The sequence below is a fragment of the Rhinoraja longicauda genome, chromosome 20 (assembly GCF_053455715.1).
Source record: "Rhinoraja longicauda isolate Sanriku21f chromosome 20, sRhiLon1.1, whole genome shotgun sequence".
NCBI classification, from domain to species: Eukaryota; Metazoa; Chordata; class Chondrichthyes; order Rajiformes; family Arhynchobatidae; genus Rhinoraja; species Rhinoraja longicauda.
The window spans coordinates 37,891,773-37,919,728 of NC_135972.1; the positions used below are offsets into that span (position 1 = coordinate 37,891,773).

Below are 27,956 nucleotides of genomic sequence, written 5' to 3' on the forward strand. Positions count from 1 at the left end.
GATGCTGAAAATCAAAAAGACATTAATGTACTGTAACAGCACATTTAGAAATAAGTCAATGGTAGTGCAAGAAGTGATCCATAGTGCAAGATGGTTTAGAGAGGTTTGTGTCTAGTGTGGACCAGCTTTACCAAATAACTTCCCAATAAAAGCAAATACCATTTTTTTAAAAAGCAAGCCTTTTATTGAACAGCAATTTATTTCTACATTATTTCCTCATATAGGACATAAATTTCTATGTTTTGGCTGAATATATTTTGGTGCTTGTATTTTGACAACATGTTGATTTTTGTTACATAGATGACTCAAACTGGGACTCTGAAAGTGCTTCTGATAAAAACATATCACCAACTAAGTTTAATTCTATGCCTTGTGATAAGCAAATGAGGAAAGTTGGCAAAATGGCTCTCCAAACACCAAATGAAAAATTGTCCAATATTGACTCCCCAATAAACAAACCAAAAACATCATCGGAAGCGATTGTTTGTGACTTGAGACCACCGGAGTCTGAAGGCTCAGCTGACTCATTGAAAACTAAGTTGTCTTCATATTTGTCAACACAAAATCAGGTTGCATCTGAGCTTCAGCATAGAAGTGACATAAATGCCAAAACGAAAAACGGAAATGGTATGTATAATCCACGGCTTGTCTTTTAATAATAAACTATAGACTATATTTATTCTCAAATGTAAACTTGTACAAGTCGTCTCCAGGTTACAACAGGATTTCAGTCATAGAGTCATAGAGTCCTACAGCACAGAAAGAGGCCCTTCGGCCCATCGTGTCCGTGCCGCCCGTTACCAAACACAGTCTAATTTTAATCCCATTTTCCCGCATTTGGACCGTAGCCCTGAATGTTGTAGCATTTCAAGTGCCCATCCAAATGCCTCTTAAACGTTGTGAGTGTTCCCGCCTCCACCACCACCCCAGGCAGTGAGTTCCAGACTCCAACCACCCTCTGGGTGAAAAAGTTCTTTCTCACATCCCCCCGAAACCTCCCTCCCCTTACCCTGTATCTATGTCCCCTCGTTGTTGAACCTTCCACCAGTGGAAGAAGTTCCCCGCCATCTACCTTATCTATGCCCCCCATGATCTTGTACACCTCGATCATGTCCCCCCTCAGCCTTCTCTGCTCCAGGGAAAACAACCCCAGTCTGCTCAGTCTCTCCTCATAGCCGAGGCCCTTCATCCCTGGCAGCATCCTGGTGAATCTCCTCTGCACCCTCTCCAAAGCTATCACATCCTTTCTATAATGTGGTGACCAGAACTGTACACAATACTCCAGCTGTGGCCTCACCAGTGTTCTGTACAATTCCATCATTACCCCCCTACTTTTATATTCGATGCCTCGGCTAATGAAGGCCAGTAACCCATATGCCTTTTTGACCACCCTGTCCACCTGTCCTGCTGCCTTCAAGGACTTGTGTACCTGTACTCCAAGGTCCCTCTGTACCCCTGTCTTCCCTAGGGTCCTTCCATTCATGGTGTACTCCCTCTCCAAGTTATTCCTGCCAAAGTGCATCACCTTGCACTTTTCAGGATTAAATTCCATCTGCCACTGCTCCGCCCATCTGACCATCTCATCTATATCTTCCTGCAGCTTGCAGATCCCTTCCTCGCTATTCACCACCCCCCCCTAACTTTGTGTCATCTGCAAACTTGCTGATCATGCCCTGTACGTTGACATCCAGATCATTAATGTAGATTACAAACAGTAAGGGACCCAACACCGATCCCTGTGGCACCCCACTGGACACTGGCCTCCAGTCACAGAAACAACCTTCTACCAACACCCTCTGCCTTCTGTCACTAAGCCAGTTTTTTATCCATTTTGCCAAGGTGCCCTGGATCCCATGGGCTCTTACCTTCTTGACTAGTCTCCTGTGTGGGACCTTGTCAAAAGCCTTACTGAAATCCATGTATACCACATCCACTGCACTACCCCCATCTACCTCCTTGGTCACCCCTTCAAAAAATTCAATCAAGTTAGTCAGACACGACCTTCCATTAACAAAGCCATGTTGACTATCCTTAATTAACCCTCAATCCTCCAAGTGAAGACTGATTCTGTCCCTCAGAATCTTTTCTAGCAGCTTCCCCACCACCGATGTCAGACTCACCGGCCTGTAGTTCCCAGGTTTATCCCTACTGCCCTTTTTAAATAATGGCACCACATTAGCTATCCTCCAGTCCTCCGGTACATCCCCTGTTGCAAGAGAGGCTCTGAAAATTTGTGCCAGAGCCCCCGCAATCTCCTCCCTTGCTTCTCTCAGCATCCTGGGATGCATCTCGTCAGGGCCCGGAGACATCCACTTTTAAGCCTGCCAGAGCCTCCAGCACCACCTCCCTGTCAATAGCAATATGCTCAAGAACATCACAACCCTCCTGCTCCATTTCTAAGTCCGCATCGCCCTCCTCCCTCGTAAAAACAGATGCAAAAAAATCATTTAAAACATCTCCTACATCCTCTGGCTCCACACACAGCTTTCCACTATGGTCCCTGATGGGCCTCACTCTTTCCCTCGTTATCCTCTTACCCTTGATATACCTATAGAACACTTTGGGATTTTCTTTTATTTTGCCCGCTAGTAACATATAACATATAACAACTACAGCATGGAAACAGGCCTGTCCAGCCCTACCAGTCCACGCCGACCATTCTCCCTGACCTAGTCTCATCTACCTGCACTCAGACCATAACCCTCTAATCCCCTCTTATCCATATACCTATCCAATTTACTCTTAAATAATAAAATCGAGCCAGCCTCCACCACTTCCACCGGAAGCCCATTCCATACAGCCACAACCCTCTGAGTAAAGAAGTTCCCCCTCATGTTACCCCTAAACCTTTGTCCCTCAATTCTGAAGCTATGTCCCCTTGTTGGAATCTTCCCCACTCTCAAAGGGAAAAGCCTACCCACGTCAACTCTGTCCGTCCCTCTCAAAATTTTAAAAACCTCTATCAAGTCCCCCCTCAACCTTCTACGCTCCAAAGAATAAAGACCCAACCTGTTCAACCTCTCTCTGTAGCCTAAGTGCTGAAACCCAGGCAACATTCTAGTAAATCTCCTCTGTACCCTCTCCATTTTGTCGACATCCTTCCTATAGTGCTATCTCATGGCCCCTTTTTGCTCTCCTAATTTCTTTTTTAAGAACCGCCCTACACCTTCTGTATTCCTCTAATGATGCCTGTGCCTTAAGTTCTTTATGCCTTCCAAAAGCCCCCCTTTTTTTTCTAATCAATCCTACTATATCGTTCGACATCCAAGGATCTTTGGACTTGTTTGTCCCACCCTTAAACTTTAGGGGAACATGCTTCCTCTGTACTTTTTCAATTATTCCTTTGAATGACTCCCACTGTTCTAATGTGGTCCTCCCCACGAGAAGCTGATCCCAGTCCACCAGGGCCAACTTCTGCCTTATCAGATTAAAATCGGCCTTGCCCCAATTTAGACATTTTCCCTCTGGTCCCTCTTTATCCTTTTCCATTACCACCTTAAATATCACTGAATTGTGATCACTGTCACCAAAGTGCTCTGCTACTGACACTTCAGCCACCTGTCCGGCCTCATTTCCCAAGATTAAGTCCTCCGAACTGTTGGTAACCTGATCAATTCGCAAGTCAGAAATGTAGCAGTAATCCAAATTCCCAAAAGGCAATGATGCCTGCAGCTATACAGTAGCTGGAAAATCCTTCCCTCCCGATCTCCAAGCACTTATTCCTATGTACAAGTTGTATATAAATCAGATGTTCATAAGCTGGGAAGGACATATATTTATTCATAATATCTCCAGGTCACAAAACTTTGTTATTTCAAATCTGTGAGGAAAATTGAATAGATTCCAAATCTGTCTATTTTATTAAATAATTATATAGCTTATAACAAGCACTGCATTGTCACTCAAAGCAGTAACAACGCTGTACTATGAATTTTTAGAACTGATTAAAGTAACCGAACTATAGTTCTCTTAACATAATTAAAATTTAGGTCATGTGTTGACAGTTTTAATTAACTATCATTTAAAATAATTCTAAAAAGAATGTTAGTATAATAATGAGCAAAACACAAAGTGCTTGCAGATCGCGCAGCATCTGTGGAGAGAATGGATAGGCCATGTTTCAGGTCAGGACTCTCCAGACTGATTGTGGTGGGAGTGGGGGGAAAACAAAGCCTGGCAATTGATAGGTGGATGTGGAGGCTGGTGGGATGAAAGGTGAGGATCAGGGGAACTCTGTCCTTGTTCTGGTGGGAGGGGGAGCGAGAGCAGAACAGCAGGAGAGAGGAGACACCGATGAGGATTCATCTACAACAGCATAATTATCTTTCAAATGTTAGTGGATTGACAGTACTGGCGATTATTTTATTCATTTTTAATAAATTAACTCATGATGGTTACAAGGACAATAGGAACAAACATTTAACACCTAATCCTAAGTATTCACAGGCCAAATATTTTGATTATACCTTACACCTTACAATCACCTTACCTTAATACCATATGATTTTAAGACATTCTTTTAAATCAGAAACTTATTAGAAATTCTGCTTGCCTCTGGGGAAACGATTATCTGCAGAATATAAGAATCCTCATATTCCCAGCCAGCAAGGTAAAAAGAAAAAGCAATAGCCACATGCTCTCCCTTTTTTCAAAAAGGGAAAGCCTATCTTACTTTATAACTTGCACTTGAATATTGGTCCTGTGCTGCTTCATAAAATACAAAGCTGTTGATAGACTTATTGATAGGCTATTGAAAAGCTGTTGATAAACTAATTGATAGGCTTATTGTTCATGCTGCTAAGTCAGCTAAATAGATATTAACCAATATAAGTGACAATGAAGACTGAAATGCCAGATGTATGATGCTTGACAATGTACGTTCCATAAAAATGAAACTTTGTCCCCTAGATTCTGACCATTTAATCACAAATGTTTACAATCTATGGTATACATAAGAAAAGTTTTTAAAATTGTAGTGATGCAATATTTTGTCAATATGTCTACAGTTTGTGAATGGCAGATGTTTCCAATTGAGGATAATGAAAAGGAAAATAATTCTGAATGGAAAAATGAGGTGAGATAATAATATATGGTAGTAAGTTTATTAACTATCAATTCAAGCAAATCTGATCCTGTATTTTGTTTTAATTAAATAATTTTTAAAATGCATGCAGACATTAAAGATACTACAGACTTTTTTAATATTCATTTTTGTGTTTTGGTCTTTGCCAGAAAGGTAAGCATTTATTTTGCTTATATAATAGCCCTCCAAATAGGTGACAAGCTTGAACTGTGCATTCGTTCTGATGAAGGCATTTCTGCAATGCTGTGAAGCAGATTGTTCGAGAATTTAACCCAACCAGTGAAATGTTTTCAAGTTAGGATGGTGCACAATTTGGAGCAAGTGCTCTTCTGCACTCGCTGTCCTTGTTTCGAATAGTAGTGGTCATGGTTTGGGAAGAAGTGTCGCCTTAACTTGTGTCAGTAACAGCAATACGTTTTAGAGATGGTATATTGCGCAACAGTAGTAAATAAAATGACTGTTTGGGCTGATTGATCAAGCAAGCTAGTTTGCCCTTTTATTTCTTGAGAGTTGTTGGCACTGAGCTCATCCAGGCAAGAGGAAAATATCCCATGAGGTTCCTGATTTACGATAGGTCATAGAGTCATACAGAACAGAAACAGGTCCTTTGGCCCACTAACATTTTGCCAATTAGGTTTTATAACGGACCTACTCCCATTTGCCTGCCTTGGGCCCATATTTCTATTCATGGATATCTTTCCTATCCATGTATCAGTCTAAATGTGTTTTAAATATAAATATTTAAATATCACCATTGTACCCATCTCCATAGCTTCGTCTGGCACTTGTTCTATATATGCACCACTTTCTGTGTGAAGATATTATCCCTTGGGTCTCTTTTAAACCTATCCCCTCTCACTTTAAATCTATGCCCTCTTGTTCTGGGCTTATCTACCCTGGGAAAATGATTGCGACCATTTACCTTATCTATGGCTCTCATGATTTTGTCTGTAAGGTCACCCTCGTTCACTCCTTGGGAAAAGAACTATTCAGCTTCTCCTTATCATTTATGACTTGGTAACATTCTGGTGAATCTTTTCTGCACCCTGTCCAACTTAATGACATTCTTCCTATCGCAGAGTGATTAGAACTACACACAATAGTTGAAAAATGGTCTCACCAACATCTTGTTCAGCTGTAACATGATGTCCCAACTTCCATACTCAATCATCTTACCGATAAAGGCAAGCGTGCCAAACACCTTCTTCAACATGCCTATGGAGTTGCTACTGTCTATGGTGTCTATTGGTGTTGTCAATAAACTCTGTACCTGTACCCATGGATTTCTGTACTCTACAACACTCTCCAGGGCTCTACCATTTACTGTTAGTTTGACTTGTTAAAATGCATCAACTCACACTTGTCTGAGTTAAATTCCATCTGCCATTCCTTGGACCACTTCCCTAGTTGATCCAGATTCTTTTTTAAACTTAGATAGCCTTCCTCATTGTGCACAATACCACCAATTATGGTGTCATTTGCAAATTTACTATCCACGTTAAAAACATTGTCATCCAAATCGTGGACTCAGCACCCCACTGGTCATGGGCTACAATCAGAAAAACAACTCTCCAGTACCATCCTCTGATTCCTTCCATAAAGCCGAATTTGTATCCAGTTGCTAGCTGGATCCCTTGTGATCTGATGCTCCGGACTAATCTACCATGCAGGACTTTGTAAAAGGCCTTGCTAAAGCCCATATAAACAACGCCCATCGCCCTGCCCTCATTAATCCTCTTGATGACGTCTTCAGCAAATTCTATCGTTTGCAAGAAACGATTTCCCACATCAGTCTGTTCCTATCCAAATGCTCGTAGATCCTATCCCTTAAAATCCATTCCAGTAACTTCTCGCCGTTGATCTCAGGTTAACTATCTGTAGCTCCCTGGCTCGTCTTTGAGCCCTTCGTAAATAAACATTAGCTACCCTCCAGTTTTCCAGTACTTCCCACTCCCCAACAGTGGCTAAAGATGATGCTATCTAGAGAGAATTAAAGGGTATAGATTGAAGGTGAAAGGGCCAAGTTTGAATAGGAACCGCTTTGAATAGGGCAGCTTTTTCACAGAGAGTGAGGTGTATATTGATCATGCTGCCAGAAGAAGTAGTTGAGTCAGAGAATAACAAAATTTAAAAGACATTCAATAGTTATGTGGATAGGAAACATTTAGAGCAATGTGGGCCAAATGCAAACAAGTGGGACTAACTTGGATGGGGCCTCATGGTCACATGGATCACTTGTGCTAAGAGTCCAATCACCATAATGTATGACTCTGTAACTCAAATGTCTCTGCCAGCAATTTATTCCCTGGCTTTGCAGTGTCCAAAGAGACACTAATCCGGCATTAGGAATTTAACCACCTTAATATTCATTAAGACCTCCTCTTCTGTCATTTGGATATAGTCCAACACATCACTACTCATTTCCTTCAAATCCTCTGCTCTCATGAGAACCATTTGGTAGCTCTGTTGACAATGCCTTCTATCATTGTGATTAAGAGTGAACTGACTGGGGAAAAATTTAGTTGGATTGGATTTGCCCTTCTTTGTATGAATGGGATATACCTGGGCAATTTTCTACATTGTCAGGAAGATATTAATGTTGTCCCTTACTGTTGAACAGCTTGGCTGGAGCCTAAGGTTCTGGAGTGCAGGTGTTTCAGTATTCTCTCTGAGATGTTGTCTGGTCTTGTACCCTGTTTTACTACTGCTCTCAGCTATTGTTCTTGCACGGTGTAACTCAAATTGGTGAGAAATCAGCTTCTGTGATGATGGGGATCTCACTGGGAGCAAACAGAGATGTTCTATGATGATTGACAGATGCAGTTGTTATTTTAATAAACTAACCTGATAAATGAAATAATCGGAACAATGATAAGAATGTTTTCCTAATTTACATTACAAAATGAATAAATGATCTTTAAATTATTATGAAGCTTTCTGTATAGTAACATCATTCAATCTTAAATAATTAACCACTGAATACTTAACAATTAAATATTTTTTGAATTATTTTTCTAACATTTTAAATCAAATGCAAAATGTATATTTACAAGCGTAGTAGGAGTGGGCCTTAAGTTTGCTCTGCCATTTCTCCCTCCTCCTTGGGCTGTCTCTCGGTATTGAGGATGACTTGCTTCCACTCCTAAGTTTATTGGCTCTGAGATGACCAGTAAGGTCACTGAGAGAACCACATCCTCTTTCACAAATGGGATAGGAAATATCACACATGATGGAGTAGTGAGTGGTTTGTGAGGTGGTGAGCCCATTCCTCTGTGTACACTAGGCCTCTTTATGTGCTTGAATCACGTATTCGAGCTTCTCGATTCCAACCAAATGCTTTGTCCACTTTGACTTGTCATGGGCCAGGGATTCCTCAGAGTTGATGTGTGAATATTATATTTTTCTAAAAAGCTTTGAACCTTTTCCTCAACCCCCTTCGTAATCTCCTCTAATGACACCTCAGAGTCAAGCTTGTGTTTCAGAAGTCTGGTGATGGCCATACAAACAAAGTGATCTATACAGCGGAGAAGACTGATTATAACTAAGACATTTTGGCCTAGGAGACACCCTTAACTTTGGTTTGCCTATCCTCCAAATGGATTTGGAGAATTTTGCAGATTCAGCATTGGCAGTATCGTTCTAGTGCAATGGTGTGCCTGCCGTTGGTAGTCCAAGTCACAGAAGCAAATAAAAGGGTTGGGGCAGCACTCAACTAACATTAAAGTATAACTTTGTACCTATTTTGTTCAAAAATGGTCCTCCTTTTTGACTCAAGATATAATCATTCTGAATCATTATATCATTTTATTTTATTTCTCTAATTGCTAAGTCAGTGTACAATCTTTTAAAAAATAAGTATTCAGGAATTGTATTTTTTCTATGTGTGCATAATTAGCTTTTGTTTATATGATCCCTAACCATTCTCCAACTGTTTCACATGCTTTTGGAAGGATAAACGTATTTTCAGAACAACCAGTATCAGTGGCAAATTGTATACTGAATGCCTCCAATCTGATAATGAAACTTGTGAAGGAACGTTGCTTATACACCAGAAAGCAGAAGAAATGGATCTGAATGAGGAGCCTAAATTGACCAGTAGTGATGGCACTGCCAAAGTGGTGCGGGTAGAAGAAAACAATAGAATGGCCGTAGATGAATATGTCAAAGTCCAGGCAAAAGAGGACAAAAGGACATCTCAGCAGGAAATTTTGACGGCTGAGATGGATGAAAGCCCTGAAGAAATTCACAACAAAAAGGGTGCAGGCACTATGGAAACTTCAGAAGATTGGTCCGGAAATTACTCTTGCAGTGAATTTAATGAAGATATTGTAATTCCTCCTTCAGAGAATAAAGAAGTTACTGTTCTAGAGGAAGAATTGGAAGAAGAAAAAATAAATACCGAATATGGCTGTGGAGGACTTAATCTGATTAAAGGTCAGCAGGAATCACAAGGTTTTTTTACAGAGCCAAAGGACGAGCAGCAAACATTCAAAATATACGAGTCTAACACAACAGAAAATGATGGTGAAAACAGCATGGAGCATATTTGTGCACTTAAGGAAGTTAGTGCAAAAAAGGAGTTAAATCGGGAAACAGTTGAAGAAGATCATAATAAAATAAAGGAACTATCCACCCTGAAAGGAGAAGGAAATAATGGTGCTGATTACTTTTCAGATTTAGCTTCTGATGAATATAGTGACTCTCATAAAATGGATTGTGTTGCTGCAAGCAAAGCATGTTCTGTCAAAAAAGCTGTTTGTTTAAGTAAAACTTTGATACAGCCTGCAGAATTAGTCGAGTTTCCATCCTCAAGAAATGAAGATTTTATGCCCAAGTGTTTTCCTCATCTTAATGTAAGACACTTTGAATCACCAGATTTGAAACACTATCCGAGAACTCTCCCGTTGGCCTCTATGGTAGATGCTAAACCTTACTTGGATGAAGAATTAGAGGAAGATATACAACACTTTACGAATGAGGTAGGAATGCTGAAAGTGGTATTCCTGGCTATGGAGAAAAAGAAATTACAGCTGCAGAAAGAGGTAGAAGTTTCCCTAATTAACCCTCCATGGTGTTTGCAAGTTTTGCCTGAACAAATTTTCCTCATTTCAACTGCGTTACAAATGAGTGTGCATTAAACTCTAGGTTTTCAAGTGACACCTGAAGTTTTAATGCATATTTTCTTATGTTTTGTTGCACCAATTGCCTTCAGGTAGGAAAAATATTTTATTTTTCAGTAATCATTTTTTTAATAGTTCAATCGATCAAAGATTATTTCCATTGGACTGAAATATAAGTAGAACACAGTAGAAACTACATAATTTCATTTGGTATTTAGTATGCTACTCAACCACTTGTGGAAGATTTTGATTTATTTGTTCTAGACATTATCGCCACAGAAAGTCAATCATGCTAGATTTAAAGATTGTGTTGCCAATATTTAAATATATTTTGTATTATCACAATAAAATGACCTGCATTCCTCGTCTGTTAAGATTAGAACTAAAATATGTCAGTATTCATTTAAAGAAAACATTTTGCAGCGTGCAATGTGCATGATACATGTCATTTCATTTTTTTTCGATAATTGATTAGTACAAAGAGGAACTTACAGAAAAAATAGAGCAGCAATTTGGCACATTGCTGATCTGACCATGGCCCCAACTTTGGTTTTCTGACATTTCCGTTACCCATAATTTCCCTATATATTGATTATCTATTCATTTAGCATTGAATATGCTCATTGACAGTTTCTACAGTTCACTGGGGGGGGGGAATTCCAGAGAGATTGGCAACCCTTAAGGGAAGAAATTCTTCCTCGTTGCAGTCTTCTTTGGGCACCCTCTTATCCTAAAGGCCTCCAGATCTAGACTGAATATCCTGGGACAACATCCTCTCAGTAATTTATTCACAAAATGCTGGAGTAACTCAGCAGGTCAGGCAGCATCTCGGGAGAGAAGGAATGGGTGACGTTTCGGGTCGAGACCCTTCTTCAGACTGATGTCAGGGGGGCGGGACGAAGGAAGGATATAGGTGGAGACAGGAAGATAGAGGGAGATCTGGGAAGGAGGAGGGGAAGGGAGGGACAGAGGAACTATCTAAAGTTGGAGAAGTCGATGTTCATACCACTGGGCTGCAAACTGCCCAGGCGAAATATGAGGTGCTGTTCCTCCAATTTCCGGTGGGCCTCACTATGGCACCGGAGGAGGCCCATGACAGAAAGGTCAGACTGGGAATGGGAGGGGGAATTAAAGTGCTCGGCCACCGGGAGATCAGTTTTGTTAATGCGGACCGAGCGCAGGTGTTCAGCGAAGCGATCGCCGAGCCTGCGCTTGGTTTCGCCGATGTAAATAAGTTGACATCTAGAGCAGCGGATGCAATAGATGAGGTTGGAGGAGGTGCAGGTGAACCTTTGTCTCACCTGGAAAGACTGTTGGGTCCTTGGATGGAGTTGAGGGGGGAGGTAAAGGGGCAGGTGTTGCATCTTGTGCGGTTGCAGGGGAAAGTGCCCGGGATTGGGGTGGTTTGGGTAGAAAGGGACGAGTGGACCAGGGAGTTACGGAGGGAACGGTCTCTGCGGAACGCAGAGAGGGGAGGGGATGGGAAGATATGGCCAGTGGTGGGGTCCCGTTGTAGGTGACGGAAATGTTGGTGGATGATATGTTGGATCCGCTGGCTGGTGGGGTGGAAGGTGAGAACGAGGGGGATTCTGTCCTTGTTGCGAGTGGGGGGAGCGGAGCTGCGGGATGTAGAAGAGACCCTAGTGAGAGCCTCATCTATAATGGAGGAGGGGAAGCCCCGTTTCCTGAAGAACGAGGACATCTCGGAAGCCCTAGTGTGAAACACCTCATCCCGGGCGCAGATGCGCCGTAGACGGAGGAATTGGGAGTAGGGGATAGACTTTTTATAGAGTAGGGAATAGACTTTTTTATAGATAATTCCTCTCAGTAATTATCTTGTCAAGGACCATCATCATTTTAATGTTTCAATATATTAATTTTGTATTCTTATAAACCCAACACGACCTGCCCAATCTACTTTATATTCCCTTGTGTAAAATAATCTTTTCATGCCAGGAATCAATACAGTGAACCTTCTCATTGCTTCCAAGTTAGGCATTTCCTTCTAAAATAAGGAGATCAAAATTGTTTGTACTACATCAGGAGTGGTCTCAACAAAATCCTGGATGGTTTTTCAAAACCTACCTACTTTTTGTACTTCTTTACAAATAATGCATGTGTATTTTTTTCTGTTTTATACATTTCAACAAATTCTATTTATACACTTGACATTGCTACTTGTGTTTACGACTATGCATCCATTTAACATTTAAATTACTGCTTCATAAAATAAAAATGTATTCCTATTTTTGTTTTATGCAATCTTTCATTCCAGGATCAATAACAAAATGCATAAGGCATTCAGCCTTCGTGTATTCACAATTAGATTGTTGCCTTCCTTTGGTTTATCTACATAGATGTATTCTCAGCATACCTCAAATTATTATTTAATCCACGAATACCTGAGGTGATATGGGGAAAAAGATAATATGTTTATTGTACATTGAACAAATGGAAAAATATTTTTAAATGATTATCTTTTTGTTGAGTGTTTTCAGATTACAAATTGCAGTAAATTTATGGATTTAGCCTCAAGGACAATTGCAATTACAATATCATTGTTTTTAGCTGTGTATTTAATGTTGACTTGTGGTTACTGAATATGATTCTGAATATGAATCATTAAACCTTATTTTATAATTTCAGATGAATGTAGCAAAAGTAAACCATATTCATCAACATAATAAATTGGGGAATGAAGATAGTTCCAAACAGTTACCGTCCAATTTAATGACAAGTATGCATAAGGAGACGCCAGCTGAAACCTTCCTTACCAAAGACAAAAAAGGGTCTCTTTTTAAAGGGTGAGTTAATTGCTGCATATTTTTAGTCATTTGGTTAAAAAAATCAAGATCTTTTAAATATAACATTTTTTTAAATTGGAGCTTAAAAATGGATATTAAAGCTAATTGTGTGACTACTGAAAATATACTGTATTGCCTTAAACATACCCTGAAAAATCCCTCTTGCATTTCCTATAGTTTATCTACCATGTATTTACTATTGTAAACAATTTTGTCTCGTATGGATTCACCAGAAAGATAGTTTTATATGAAATGCATTTTTTTATATATATTATTTTTGCACCATTATTATAATACAATTCATGACAAATAAGCTATTTAAAGATACAAGTTAAGAAGATCTTAAAAGATTTCCTGATTTATGAAATATGACCAGTTTAGAATCAGATTTTGTACTCTAAGGGTGATCATTTATGACTTTTAAGTATGATCAGTGGATGCTTTTAGAAATATTAAATAAATTGGATTAAATCATTTAATGTAGAAAACAATATGGCTTATAAATGAGATTTGGAAAAAAAGGAAATCTAGAAAGACAAAAAAGAACAATTAGTTCTGGAACAGCACAGAACAAATTAAATGTTTCTTTTTATACATTTGCTCTTAACAAGATGATCTTAATATTGTTGGAGATATAATTTGTTCACCAATAAGATATCTCAGATCAATTATACTTTATACAAACTTCAAGGAAAGTTCACAATAATTGTGCCCCAACCTCAATATCATTTTACTAATTTTGCATGTCCAAATCTATGAGAAAATAATTTGAATGTGAAATTTGTTTTGTCTGAGTTTTTAGTTTCCTAATTAATGAGATATGGATCCTGTTAATATCCTTTATTTCTTTCTTTGTTTTCTCTGCTTTTATTTGGTTGTCTACCTCACCTTCTCCTTTCTGCATCACAACAATATATCCTGCAGGAATTAAATGTGTGTGTGGGTGGGGGGGGGGTGGAATATTCTATTCAAGATTCTGCTGCCAAAGCATTTATCTGTGCATCCCACGAATATGGACAACAACAGAGATATTCGGCCATTACCAAAGTTCACTCATCCAACCTTTCAAGTGTTCTGATGGTTGCTCTCAGCTCCTTTACCACAGACCACACGTTGTAGCTTGAGCCAGGTTTCCAACCTTTATTTTATTATTTTGACTTGTAATATTATAACATCTATTCTGTGTCCTTTACTTTGCGGTCTTGATGCAAATTATATTTGACTATTTAAGAGAACTAAAATATTCCATGTTCATAATAAATAAAACTTTTTTGTAATTTTCCTGATTAGCAGAGGTCAATTGTTAATTGGACAGTAGTTGGAAATGTTATACTCTAAATGGGGACAATCCATTTAATAAACTACTTAATAAATAAAGTTATTTATCACATACATTTTTATTTTGGACCAAATTGCAATTATAATATTGTTACACAAATGCAATGTTTCAAAATAATGACCATTGTTCATACATATATTACACTTAGCTACAGAAATCACGATGTTGGGGCTTCATCAAACTATTTTCAATATATAGAAACATTAAATTGAAAACTTATGCTTCCTGAACTGTCCTATATTTGTCCAAGAACAGCATTTGGCACATCCACTTAAATATACATGTGAGTTAAAACATTTTCATTTAAAGGATTAATTTGGGCTCAAATGAGGAGAATTATGAAAGTCATCAACGTAATCAGCCAAAGCAAGCTGATCAGAAGTTGAAAAGCATTGAATTGAAAAACATTGAGAGACTGGTCAGACTACAACAGATGTCTGCAATGAATGCCTTATCTGCCTTTGATGACAGTACAGCAAGTGAGATGTCCCAAGATGAAGAGAGGTACCTAATTGTTTATATTTTAAACATTGATGCTCATAATTGGCCATTTCAATGATGACATTTCTGTTTTGGCACATTTTATCAAAGAGAATGACATGCTTTTTATATCAGTATAAACATAGAATTTGAATTAATAGACTTCATCGATGTTTACATTTATGAAAATTCTTGTACAAAAAAGAATAATGGCAAAAACACCTTTGTGTGCACATATTACAAACTCGTGTATAATGACATATCAGTAAAAATGGGAATGTTATAAGACATTTCACAATCGTTTAATCGGTTTAATAAAATTAAATATTTTGCAGAAGAATGGATCTAGAAATATTTTGTCCAGAAACATTTCATTCAGCGTGAGATTGGTGCAGTAGTTAATGGTATACAGTAAACCCTCGTTATAACGGACCATGGGGGTGGACGAACTGGTGTACATTATTGCTGATTGTCCACCATAACCGAGTAAGGGTTTTTATTGATATCAGTGCCCGGTCACTGAGAACCCAGAGGGACCTCCCTCACCACACAGAGCGCAGCAACCCAAGAAGGGTACGAAGTGAAAAAAGACATAATAACATTGAGAGTTGTTCTGGCACCATTTAATCAGAAGATCGATCTTCCTCCAATAGTCTGACTCATTATCTGTAACTCGTCCAACAATGGCGGTGTCATCAACAAATTTAAAGATGGAATTGAAATTGTGTCAAGAGTGGCTGTGCACACAGCCTTGAGGTGCCCCTGTGCTAATGGTTATCAAGGAGGATGTGTTGTTGCCTATTCATATCATTTGTGTTTTGTTGATGAGGAAGTAGAGGATCCAGTTGCAAAAGAATGTGCAGATATCCACTTCCCTGAGCTCGGTAGCAAGTTTTGAGGGGATGATGGTGTTGAACGCCACGTAGTAGTCTACTAACAAAAGCCTGACATTTGTGTATTTTATTGTCCAAGTAGTACAGTGGAGAGCCAGTGAGATTGCATCCCCTGTTGATCTATTGTGGCAGTAAACAGATTGTAGTGGTTCCAGGTTCTTGCTGAGGTAAGAGATGCTATGCATCATAACCGACCTCTCAAAGCACTTCATCACCATAGACGTTAGTGCCACCAGTCAGTCAAGAACGGAGGAGAGAAAGGAACAAGAGGGTCAATGAAAGATGTATTGTAAAACAGAGAGATGGAGGGATACAGGTAAAAACATCCCTGAAAGTGGGGACCAGATAGACAGGCTGGTGAACAAGGCCTTTGACACGCTTGCCTTCATTGATCAGGGCATTGAGAACAGGAGTTGGGACATTATGTTATGACTGTACAAGTCGCTGGTGAGACCACGCCATGGATGCTGGATGTGGTTCTAGTCACTCAGCTAAAGGAGGGCTGTCATTTACCTGAAAAGGGTGCAGAAAAGATTCACATGGATGTTGCTGTTCCTGGAGGGCTTGGATCACAAAGAGAGACGACATAGTGGGATTTTTATTTGCCCTGGAGCACAGGAAATTTAGGGATGACCTTGTGAAGTTGTATAAAATCAAGAGGGACATAAATAAAGTGAATGGGCACTTTTTTCAGGGTAAAATATCCTAACATTAGAGGGCATAGGTTTTAGGTGAGAGAGGAAAGTGTTTTAAACATAGAAACATAGAAAATAGATGCAGGAGTAGGCCATTCAGCCCTTCAGACCTTCAATATGATCATGGCTGATCATCCAAAATCAGTACCCCGTTCCGCGGAGCTTTTTCCCTAAATCCCTTCATTCCCTTAGCCCTAAGAGCAAAATCTAACTCTCTCTTGAGGAACAGCTTCTTCACACTGAAGGAAGCTGCAGGAACAGATACAATTACAATGTTAAAAACATATTTGGACAAATGTGTGGTTTATTGATATATGGGACAAATGCAGACAAATGAGACCAGCTCAGGTAAACATGGACAAGTTGGGCCAAAGTGTCTGTTTCTGTTTCGTATGACACTTCGGCATTTCAAATGTAGATGTTAACGCAGACTAGGATTTTATCTTTAATTAGATAAATTGTAAATAATTGAAAGGAAAAGAAGGTTTTTGTGTTTTTTCCCCCCTTTGATCAAGATAACATCTTTGGGTCTTATTCCACACAGATCGTTTAACACACCCAATTATTTTTCCAGGGGAATCCTTATAAGATTGCTTCCTGCTCCTGCAGGACATAAAATTAGTCATTCTATTTTGCCAGCTATCAAATTCTAATTATATTTTAAAAATCAAGATAGATTATTTTGTTCCTGGGTATCATGCTTTGAAGAAAATTCTTCCCACTGTCATTGTCGATCAAGTGGACTCTGACAATTTGCATTCATTTTCCAGACACACTTTATCTACTTATGCACAAGGACAGCAGCACAGTCCCAGTTACCGTACTGTTCTACAATTCTACTTGGAACTGACAACTTTTATACAGATTTTGACCAAATTGAAATCTTGCTCATTCTTTAATTCCTTATTAGCATACATAGCATTAAAATCATCAATCACAATACGTTCTTAAAATCACTAATATTTAATATAAACGACATACAATTCAATCGTCTCAAGGACCTTGTGCTGTATCATTTTAGCTAGCTGCACATCAAAGGATGACTCTCAAGAATAAGTTTGCTGATGATACAAAAGTGAGTGGTTTTGCAGACAGTGAAGATGGTTGTGAACGATTCCAGCAGGATCTGGATCAATTGGCCAGGTGGGCGGAGGAATGGTTGATGGAATTTAATACAGAGAAGTGTGGGGTGTTGTATTTTGGGACGTCAAACAAAGGCAGGACCTACATAGTAAATGGTAGGCCTCTGGGTAGTGTAGAGCAGAGGGATCTAGGAGTAAAGGTGCATGGTTCCTTGAAGGTCGAGTCGCAGGTGGATAAGGTGGTCAAAAAGGCTTTTGGCACTTTGACCATCATTCAGAGTATTGAGTATAGAAGTTGGGAGGTCATGTTGCAGTTGTATAAGACATTGGTGAGACCGCATTTAGAATATTGTGTTCAGTTCTGGGCACCATGTTCAAGATATTGTCAAGCTTGAAATGGTTTAGAAAAGATTTACGAGGATGTTGCCAAGATTAGAGGGTGTGAGCTGTAGGGAGAGGTTAAGGAGGCTGGGTCTCTATTCCATGGAGCGCAGGAGGATGAGGGGTGATCTTATAGAGGTGTACAAAATCATGAGAGGAATAGATCGGGTAGATGCACAGAGTCTCTTGCCCAGAGTAGGGGAATCGAGAACCAGAGGACAAGGGTTCAAGATGAAGGGGAAAAGATTTAATAGGAATCCAAGGGGTAACTTTGAACAAAAGGTGGTGTATGGAACAAGCTGCCAGAGGAGGTATTTGAGGCTGGGACTATCCCATCGTTTAAGATACAGACAGGTACATGGATAGGTCAGGTTTGGAGGGATATGGGTCAAGCGCAGGCAAGTGGGACTAGTGTAGCTGGAACATTGTTGGCCGGTGTGGGCCAGTTGGGCCAAAGGGCCTGTTTCCACACTGTATCACTATGACTATGACTAACATGGAAGAATTTAGAAGTTGTTAAGCACAATTCTGAGCTTAAATGCAAGAAAAAGCATTTGTTTGAAGTTCATTGTATCCTTAAAGCAGCAAAATGCAAGGTGCTCTGAAGCGTAAGAGAAATTGAAGGTGATATTAGGAAGAATAAGCAATGAGATGTGCCATAGTAGGAAAGGGAGGATAGCGCAGCTGGGAGGATATTTCCAGGGAGCGAGTCAAAGACTGAAATAAATGCCTCCTCTGATGGGGTAAAGAAAGATATTTCAGAAAATGGTATTGTGCATGGTAGGGGAAAGAATTGTAAGAAGTTAATGATAGGGATGGGTGAAAATAGCAACAGACATTTCAGTGTAAGGATGCATGTTTAATATTTGAAGAACTAAGGATAAAAAGCGATAGCTTTTCCAGAAATGAGAGTTTTCTTTTAAATTCATTTGTGACACATTACCTTCACAAAATCCATTTGTGATGGTAATTTATCACAAATGGCATACCTTACTAGTTAGGGTTGGGTCTCTTAACAGTGAACATTGAGGTACACAAAAGGTGAGTCCGTGGTTCGTATGTGTATCAGCAATGAGTGTAGTGGCTTAGTATAGGAAGCAACTTGTGATCGATAGTTATTTTACCCATAAAAGGCAGACATTTAAGGCGATAAGTTTGCTTATTGCTCATTGATATTTACTGATCTGCTAAATAACATTTTGAATTAGTCTGATTTTTTTTTAAGCAAATAATTAATGATTAGAAACTGACTAATCTTTTAATATATAAATGAAGCAAGAACAATTTAAATTTTAACACTTCATTCTCTTTCTAAAATGGGTGTTTGTTTCTAATGCCAATCATGCTAGTTCCACTTGCTCCTTTGAACATTTCTTTTCTGCATGATGTTCCAGACTTTCTGCCTTCTCTGCTCTTTCTGATCAAAAATATTGACATTTTCGTTGTATGCTGAATTATTGAAATAAGATTTTAATTACGGCTTTAAGCCATGTCTCTAACACAGATTGTCATTGCTATTATAACAATGTATTATAATATTTGTACTGTTTGTGGGGTTGATGGAACTAGAGATCTGTAAGAGAATCATTTATCCAGCTGTGTATTACTTCAGTGTCATTAATTAAATCTGTGCAGAGGATGCAAATTTCAAGTCTCACAAAATACAAATGTTTGCTTGATTGGCATTTAAGAAGGAAAAATGTTCCCGATCTTGGGGGACACCAGAACCAGGGGTCACAGTGTAAGAATACAGGGTAAGGCCATTTAGGACTGAGATGAGGAAAAACTTTTTCACCCAGAATGTTGTGAATCTGTGGAATTCTATTATTGTCACATGTACATTGAAAAGCATTGTTTTGCATGCCATCCAAACAGATCAGATATACCATGCATACATACAATCAGTTCAAACTCAAATCCAATAGACAGAGCAAAGGGGAAGATACAGAGTGTGGAGTATAGTTCTCAGCATTGTAGTGCATCAGTTCCCTAGGTAAAGTCCAATGTCCTCAATGGGATAGAGGTGAATCAAATAGCTCCCTAGCTTGTAGCAGGACCGTTCAGAAGCTCAATAATGGAAGGGAAATAGCAGTTCCCAAGTCTTCTATACCTTCTGCCAGATGGGAGCAGGGAGAAGAAGGAACGAGCGGGGTGAGACAAGTCTTTGATTATGTTGGCTACTTTACCGAGGCAGCGTGAAGTCCCGATGGAGTAAATGGAGGGAAGTGATGAACTAGGCTACAACTACAACTCCGCAACTTCTTGCGGTCTTGGGCAGAGCTCTTCCCAAACCAAGCTGTAACGCAACCCAACAATATGCTTTCTATGGTGCATCTGTAGTTGGAGTTTGTAAGAGTACGTGGAGGATGCTGAATTTCCTCTGTCTCCTCAGGAAGTGGTGTGCCTTCTTGACTGTTGTATCAATGTGGTTGGTCCACAGCAGTTCATTGGTAATATTAGGGAACTTGAGATTCTCAACCACTACTGCATCCGCACCAGTTTAGTTTATTGTCAAGTGTACTGAGGTACATTGAAAAGCATGTGTTGTGTGCTAACCAGTCAGCAGCGAGTATACATGATTACAATCGGGCCATCCACAGTGTACAAGATACCTGATAAAGGGAATAACATGTAATTGATGCTGATTGGGGCATGTAGGCTACCATGCTTCCTGAAGTCAATAACTAACTCCTTTGTCTACATTGAGGGAGAAGTTATTGTCCTGGCACCATGTCACTAAGCTCTCCTCCTTCTTCCTGTACTCAGTCTCGTCATTGTTCGTGATTTGACCCATCAAAGTGGTGTCGTCTGCTAACTTGGAGATGGAATTAGAGCCTAATTTGGCCATACAGTTGTGAATAAATGTATAGTAGGATACTAAGAAAGCATCCTTGCGGGAGACTGGTGTTGAGAGTGATTGCGGAAGAGGTGTTGTTACCTACCCTCACTGATTGAGGTCCGTGGTTCAGGAAGTCGAGGTTCCAGTGGCAAAGGGGGGAGCTGAATCCTATATCTCTGAATTTGGAGATGAGTTTGGATGGGATTATGGTGATGATGGCGGAACTAGAGTCTATAAATAAGAGTACACCATACCAGCCCAAGGTGTTACACAAATGAATTTAGGGTCATGGAAAGGGAGCCGCCTGTGGATCTGTTGCAGTGGTTGATTGAAGTTTCTGGAGAGAGAGATTTGAACCTACTGTTTTGGTTGAAATTGCCGCCACCTTGACATAGTGGACTCATTTCTGAATAATATGACTTGAAATGTTATTTTGCAAAAGATTTTCTATTGATATTGTTACCTACAAATATTCCATTTCCTTATTGCTTTTCAATTTCTTTTTCAGAGCTGTCAATGTAAAGGTATCTCCAAGTAAAACGGTAATTTTTAAAATCAAACAATATACTTAAAATTGCAGAAACATGGCACTAATTGTTTGTGACAGCTAATTCTTGTGTATTTATACTGTACATAGCAGATTGTTCAAGTATCAAACTTACAATGGGCTTGAGAAATTGATATACATCATGAGTGCTGCTCATGAGGATTTAACTAGTGAGACAAGGGATTGGACCCAGAATGATAGTGTACCAGGTGGGAAGTCAGAGTCATATATTGAAAGCAGAGCAGATAAAGATGGAGCCTCACAGATAAAATTGATGAACTGAAACCATGGATAAATGCAAAGGATTCTACTGCTGCATGGAAAACATGGTTAAGGGAGGGGCTGGGCTGGCAGTTGAATGGTTCACGGTATAGAAGTTTCAGGCATACAAGAAAGGGGTACAAAAACAGGGTGATCATTAGAGCAATATTTAGTTGGGATATCTGGAAGGATTAAAAATGAGGCAATATGGCTAGAACTTGGAAATATGAAAGGGATCACTTTCATGGGGATATTCTATCGGTTTTCCAATAGAAGAAGAAATGAGAAGGACAGATAGCCTCATGTTCTCCTGCCACCTTCCCTCCAAACCGAAGTGCACTGTCAAGCCAGATGCCCATGACTAAGCTTTCTCTTATTTGGTTGCACGTGCAAGTCAAAATCTCATATCATTCTTTTCTAGATGAAGTCCTTGGAAAAAACATTGATAGACTGGAAATAGTCCTTTATATCTCAAAGTTCCACTTCAAAATTTCAGCAGCAAATGAAGAATGAATGCTCAGCATAGCTTTAAATAGTGTTAAGATCCTCAGCAATGGAATTTTTTTAAATCCTGTAGATCCTCAACGATAACTTGCTCGCTTAAATGGCTACTATGTGAAAAGATTGGTAGCTGAAATGTCCTCTTTCAATTTATGCTGGCAGACATGTTAATGGTCTACAAGGCACTTAATTATTGTAGCTTTATCTTTTGTGGTTGGTCATAATGGCATCGCAAGACTTCAAGCTTAAATAGCTGGGGGTCATTGCAAATGGGCAATGAAGTGAGGGAGTGCACAAGAGACTACCTTTGAGATACATGGTAGGAAAAAGAAACTGTAGACAGAAACATAGAAACATAGAAAATAAGTGCAGGAGGAGACCATTCAGCCCTTCGATCCAGCACCGCCATTCATTGTGATCATGGCTGATCGTCCACAATCAATAACCCGTGCCTGCCTTCTCCCCATATCCCTTGACTCCACTAGTCCCTAGAGCTCTATCTAACTCTCTCTTAAATCCATCCAGTGATTTGGCTTCTTGCTGGTTTAAATCGAAGGTAGACACAAAATGCTGGAGTAACTCAGCGGGTCAGGCAGCATCTCTGGAGAGAAGGAATGTGAGACCCTTCTTCTTTGAGGCTTATAGGTTGGGAGGAGCTTAGAGATGGGGTGAGATAAAACTAGAATTTTGTCTTTCAAATGTGTAGAAGTACTTGTCAACGAATCACTATTTAACAATTCTAAATATATTAGTTATTCACTGCATGATAGATTAATTTAGATGGCTGGATCTTCAACCAATAATCTGCAGAAAAATGCACTCAACCTTTCCCTGGCTCCTTTAGAGACAGAACAGCCTCCAGGTGGCCACATTGGGGTTTTGAGGTCTAGTATTTTTAGGTTATGACTTCTTAGGGCAAGAATACATCTCTTCAAGGATTGCCAAAAGCATGTTGTGCACGCCTGAACTATCATTTAAAGTCCTAGTTTAAACGCATATGCGATAGATAGCATCTTGGTTCTGTACAAAAATACCCACCTTGCTTCAAAATATGGGTGGAGCACAAACACACAACCAGTTGGCTGTGATGTCCAAAACCAAGCTGTCATATTTAACAGCTAGAATTATACCATTATTGAATATGATCTGACTGAAATGTTACTTTCTTCTCTGGCTTTTCTATTTTGGTTTGTTTGCTGCAGAGATCTTCTATTATTAGAATGCGAATGCATTGATTAATGAACCTTGATCTTGAATTTGAAATGATTTTTTGGTGGGTTGGTGATCTTTCATCAGAACTATAATTTTAGTTGTAAACAATTTGCTATTAAATTGAGTTACTAATAAGACCATGTTATAAATAATAATATGTTTATTTAACGCATCATCCACTTGTCCAGTCTTGCTTGGCCATCATCTTCTGTCATTTAATTACTGAGTGAAAGAATCACCTTACTATTTCTTAGTACCAACAGTTTATGTGAAGTAACTTCTCATTGTCATATGTATTTTCAGTACTTTTCCAGATGTTACGCAGTTTTATTTGTTAATGCTGACAATGTCTTTTGTTTGGCTGACAATGTCTTTTTTTTGGTTTTCCTTCTGTCGTTAAGCTCATGAAACCAGTAAATATTTCTGATGACTTGAATGACCTCACAGAGTCTTCTGCTACAGCGACAGGTGGCTCAGAATCTTCTGATCCTGGGCACAGGAATACCGCACAGTTAATTGCACAACTAGATTCAGAGACAGTAGGTATGGAAAGTAAATCCAGAATCGTTTGCCTCTTATTTCCTGTTCTGCTTTCAATTGGCCAGATGTTGAAAAGGGGGCAAAAAAGATTTACAAGGATGTTGCTGGGACTCGAGGGCCGAGATATAGGGAGAGATTGAGTATGCTATGACTTTATTCCATGGGGTGCAGAAGGCTAAGTGGTGATCTTATAGAGGTGTATAAAATCCTGAGGGGAATAGATAGGGTTGAATGCACAGTGTTTTTTCCTACGGTGGGGGAATGAAGAACCAGAGGTCTTAGGTTTAAGTTGAGAAATGAAAGATTTAATAGGAACCTGAGGAGCATCCTTTTCACATAGAACATGGTAGGTATATGGAATAAGCTGCCAAAGGAAATTGTTAAGGCAGGCCCAACAACAACGTTTAAAAAACATTTGGGCAGGTGCATGGATAGGAATGATTTGGAGGGATATGGGCCAAATGCAAACAAATGGAACTAAATATGATGGGGCATCTTTGTTAGCCTGGATGAGTTAGACCAAGGGGCCTGTTCAGGTGCTGCATTACTCTGCATTGGTTCAGTATTGTGTATTATGCTTTCATTCCTGTGTTCATTAGGCCTTTACAATAAGACTGGAAGAAAATTTTCATTTTTTATCACTGAAATATTCAAATAACATGGAAAAGGAATGAAGATGATAAAGAGTATTGTAAATTCTGTTTATGTAATGAAACAGTCCCATTTTAATTCTATAGACTATAATGTGAAACCAATAGTCATACAGCACAGTAACAGGCCCTTTGACCCAACTCATCCATGCTGACCAAGATGCCCCAGTTGTTAGTCTCATTTGCCTCTATTTGGCTCATATCCCACTAAATCTTTCCTATCCATGTACCAGTCCAAATCTCTCTTAAATTATGTTTTTGTACCTGCCTTAACTACTTCCTCTGGCAGCTCAATCCATATAACAACCATCCTATGTGGGAAAAATTTGCTTCTATGATTTCTATTAAATCTTTTCCCTTTCACCTTAAACCTATGTCCTTGGGTTCTTAATTCCCCTACCCTTCTACTCATGATTTATATACTCTATAAGACACCCCTCAGCCTCCTGTGCTCTAAGGAATAAAATACAGCCTGCCCAACTTCTCCCTATCGCCCAGGCTTTTGAGTCCTTGCAACATCCTCATAAATCATCTTCGCACTCTTTCCAGTTTAATGGCATCTTTCCAAGATCAGGGTAGCTAAAACGGAACATATTAGGCCGTGCAACCTCACCAATGTTTTGTATAACTGTAATATAATGTCCTAATTTCTATACTTGATTTACTGACTGATGAGGGCCAGCATGCCAGAATCCTCCTTCACCTTCCCATCTACATGCAACACAACTTTCAGGGAACTATGTAGTTGTACTCCTGGATATGTCTGCTCTCCAATACTCCCTAGAGCATTGCTGTTCATTGTGAAGGTCCTGCTCTGCTATGACTTCCAAAATGCAACAACTCAAACTTATCTCAATTAAACTCCCTAAAACAATCCTTGGTTCACTTGCCCCGTCAATCGAGATCCTGCTGTAATTCTGATAATCATCTTCACAGTCTACAATATGCAGCCTACCTTAGTGGCATATGCAAACTTACTATTCATGCCTTGTACATTCTCAACCATAAGTTGATATAGATGACAAACAGCAATGGGCACAGCACTGATCCCTGAGATACTTCACATCATAAGCCTCTAGTGTGATAAACAATCTTCGTCTACATCCTCTCTTTCCAACCATGAAGCCAATTCTGTATCAAGTTAGCTAGCTCTCGCTGGTTCCCATCCAACCTAACCTACCAGAGGAACCATATGAAAGGTTTTGCTGAAATCATATCATAGTCTCTATTTGGACTATGTCTACTGCCCTCTCCTCATCAATCTTCTTGGCTACTTATTTGAAAAACTCAGTCAAATTAGTGAGACACGATCTCACACACATAAAACTATGCTGAATTTACCCAAATTAACCCCTAATTATCTTATCCCTCAGAATCCTCTCCAGGAATGTTCCTGCCAAGGATGTGAGCTCTCTTGCAGCCCTTTTCAACTAGAGGCGGAACATTAGCCATCCTCCAGTCTTCCGATATCTCACCCACATGTAACAATGATTCGTGTATCGCAGCCAGGATTCCTGCAACAACCTTTCTAGCTTATATACATGAGTATATCTGATCAGGCCTAGGAAATTTATTCACCTTCATATGTCTTAGGATGTACAGCACCTCCTTGACTATAATACATACTGTCCTCAAAACTTTTCCATTAACTTTTCCTAGTTCCCTCCTCTTTATATTTACATGCACCTTATCTAATCTCATCTGCTGAGTTTGATGCCCCTGAAGTGGCCTGCTTTACATCAGTGAGACCATTTTACCAAACACTTGTGCTCAGTCCACCAAGCCCTGCAGGATCACTTGGTTACAAACCATTTTAACTCCCATTCCCATACCAGCCTTTCTGTCCTTGTCCTCGTCCATTGGCAGAGTGAAGCCACACGCACACTGGAGGAATAGCACCTTGTATTCTCCTTGGGTAGCTTACAACCAACCGTATGGACATTGAGAGACACAAGGAACTGCAGATGCTGGTTAACGAAAAAAACAAGTGTATTTCAGTAACTCAGTGAGTTAGGCAGCTTCTCTGGGAGACATGGACAGGTCACCCCTCACCATCCCCCCAATCCCTGTCTATGTATATACCTTCCTCTGGCTTCACATTCATGTTTCATTCCTTTACTTTCCATATCTTGAACCCTTTTGACTTTTTGTCATCTCTATCCACACCTGCTAATCAAAAACTGCCCTCACCTGTATCCACCTATCACTGAACAGGTTCTGTCTTGTTCCCACCTCTTTACTGGCTTTCTCCCCCTTACTTCAATCAGTCCGAAGAAGAATCCCTCCTCTAAAAGTCATCTATCTATATCCTTCGGAGATGCTGCCTGACATGCCGGGTTACCCCAGCACTTTGTTTTTTTCTTTCCCTCGTCTTCATTGCTCCTCATGGTAAAAACAGAGAAATATTAATTGAGGACCTTGCTGATCTGAATGTTCTGCAACTGTTCCGTGACATTCTGGACCTTGACACCAGGGAGGCAACACATCATTCTTGAGTCCCATTTGCTGCCACAGAATCTCCAGTATGTCTCCCTAACTAGTGAGAGTCCCATTAGCTCTCCTTGTCTGACTTCACCCCATGCCACTGTGCATCAGAGCCAGGCCTGGTACCACAGACCTGACTACTGCTCTCCTCTGCACGGTCATCTCCCCCACTACAGTTTGTAAAAGGGTATACTTGTTTTTGTGTGAAATGGCTACAAAAGAATCCTGCACCTTCTGCCCACTCCATTTCCTGGTGACCACCCATCTACAATTAGTGTAATGTATTGCTAATTTGTTAGTTATATCTTTTAATGAACAAAATGGATTTATTTTTTCAATATGAAATTTGTCCAATAACAGACTCAGTAAGTTTACTGAAAATCCAAAATAAGGTTCAGGAAGATGAAAGAGCAGTTGAACGAGAAAAGAGGCGTTATACCTTGCTATCAGAGAAAGTGAAATATCTAGAGAATGAGCGGAAAGAGCTTCACCAAACATTGAAGGGGACCAGAGAAATGAAATCCAAACTAGAGTGTCAAATAGTGGAGAAGGATATTGACCTTAATCGCCTCAAGTATGTTGTCACTTCCTCTACTTATATTTAATATATTTTTCTATTTTTGATGTATCTGTATTTAGTGTTCATATTTCCCAAAACTCTTCATCAATGGCTTCAGTACAAAATATAGAAGAATCAATCCTCCAAATATGTGGCTTGGTATTGTGCAAATGGAACTGTGTAAAGGACCGTTATGCAAGTCTGACATTGTTTTTTTCCGTTCCCACCACAAACTACATTCTTTGGCTACCTTTACCGTCTTTGCCAACTCTCTGAAATGTGCAAGAGTTAGTTTTTGAATTGAGGTGTTCGACAAGCACACATGTTTTCCATTACCAAAGTACCTATTTGTGTCAATGTAGCAGCATATGACTTTCTGCTTCAGTTCACCTGCTCCTGAAGTCCTTGTTACCCTCAGTATTTGCTATTCCAATGCTTTCCAGGTCTACCTGTATAAACGTGCTCATCCAAAACTCTCCTGCCTGT

General features: G+C 39.6%; 1 protein-coding gene across 4 annotated transcripts in view; it reads left to right on the forward strand.

The window, feature by feature from the left end:
- Positions 1 to 27,956, forward strand: part of ankrd26 (ankyrin repeat domain 26) — a 120,880-nt gene that overhangs the window by 58,747 nt on the left and 34,177 nt on the right. Inside the window, exons 15-22 of one of the 4 annotated variants that reach the window (XM_078417422.1) lie at positions 301 to 627; positions 5,007 to 5,074; positions 9,034 to 10,125; positions 12,850 to 13,007; positions 14,656 to 14,850; positions 21,225 to 21,258; positions 23,639 to 23,780; positions 27,272 to 27,485. In XM_078417422.1, coding sequence (XP_078273548.1) covers positions 301 to 627; positions 5,007 to 5,074; positions 9,034 to 10,125; positions 12,850 to 13,007; positions 14,656 to 14,850; positions 21,225 to 21,258; positions 23,639 to 23,780; positions 27,272 to 27,485 — 2,230 coding nt within the window. The remainder of the gene's footprint in view (positions 1 to 300; positions 628 to 5,006; positions 5,075 to 9,033; positions 10,126 to 12,849; positions 13,008 to 14,655; positions 14,851 to 21,224; positions 21,259 to 23,638; positions 23,781 to 27,271; positions 27,486 to 27,956) is intronic. The other 3 variants (XM_078417423.1, XM_078417424.1, XM_078417425.1) reach the window with 3 other exon arrangements.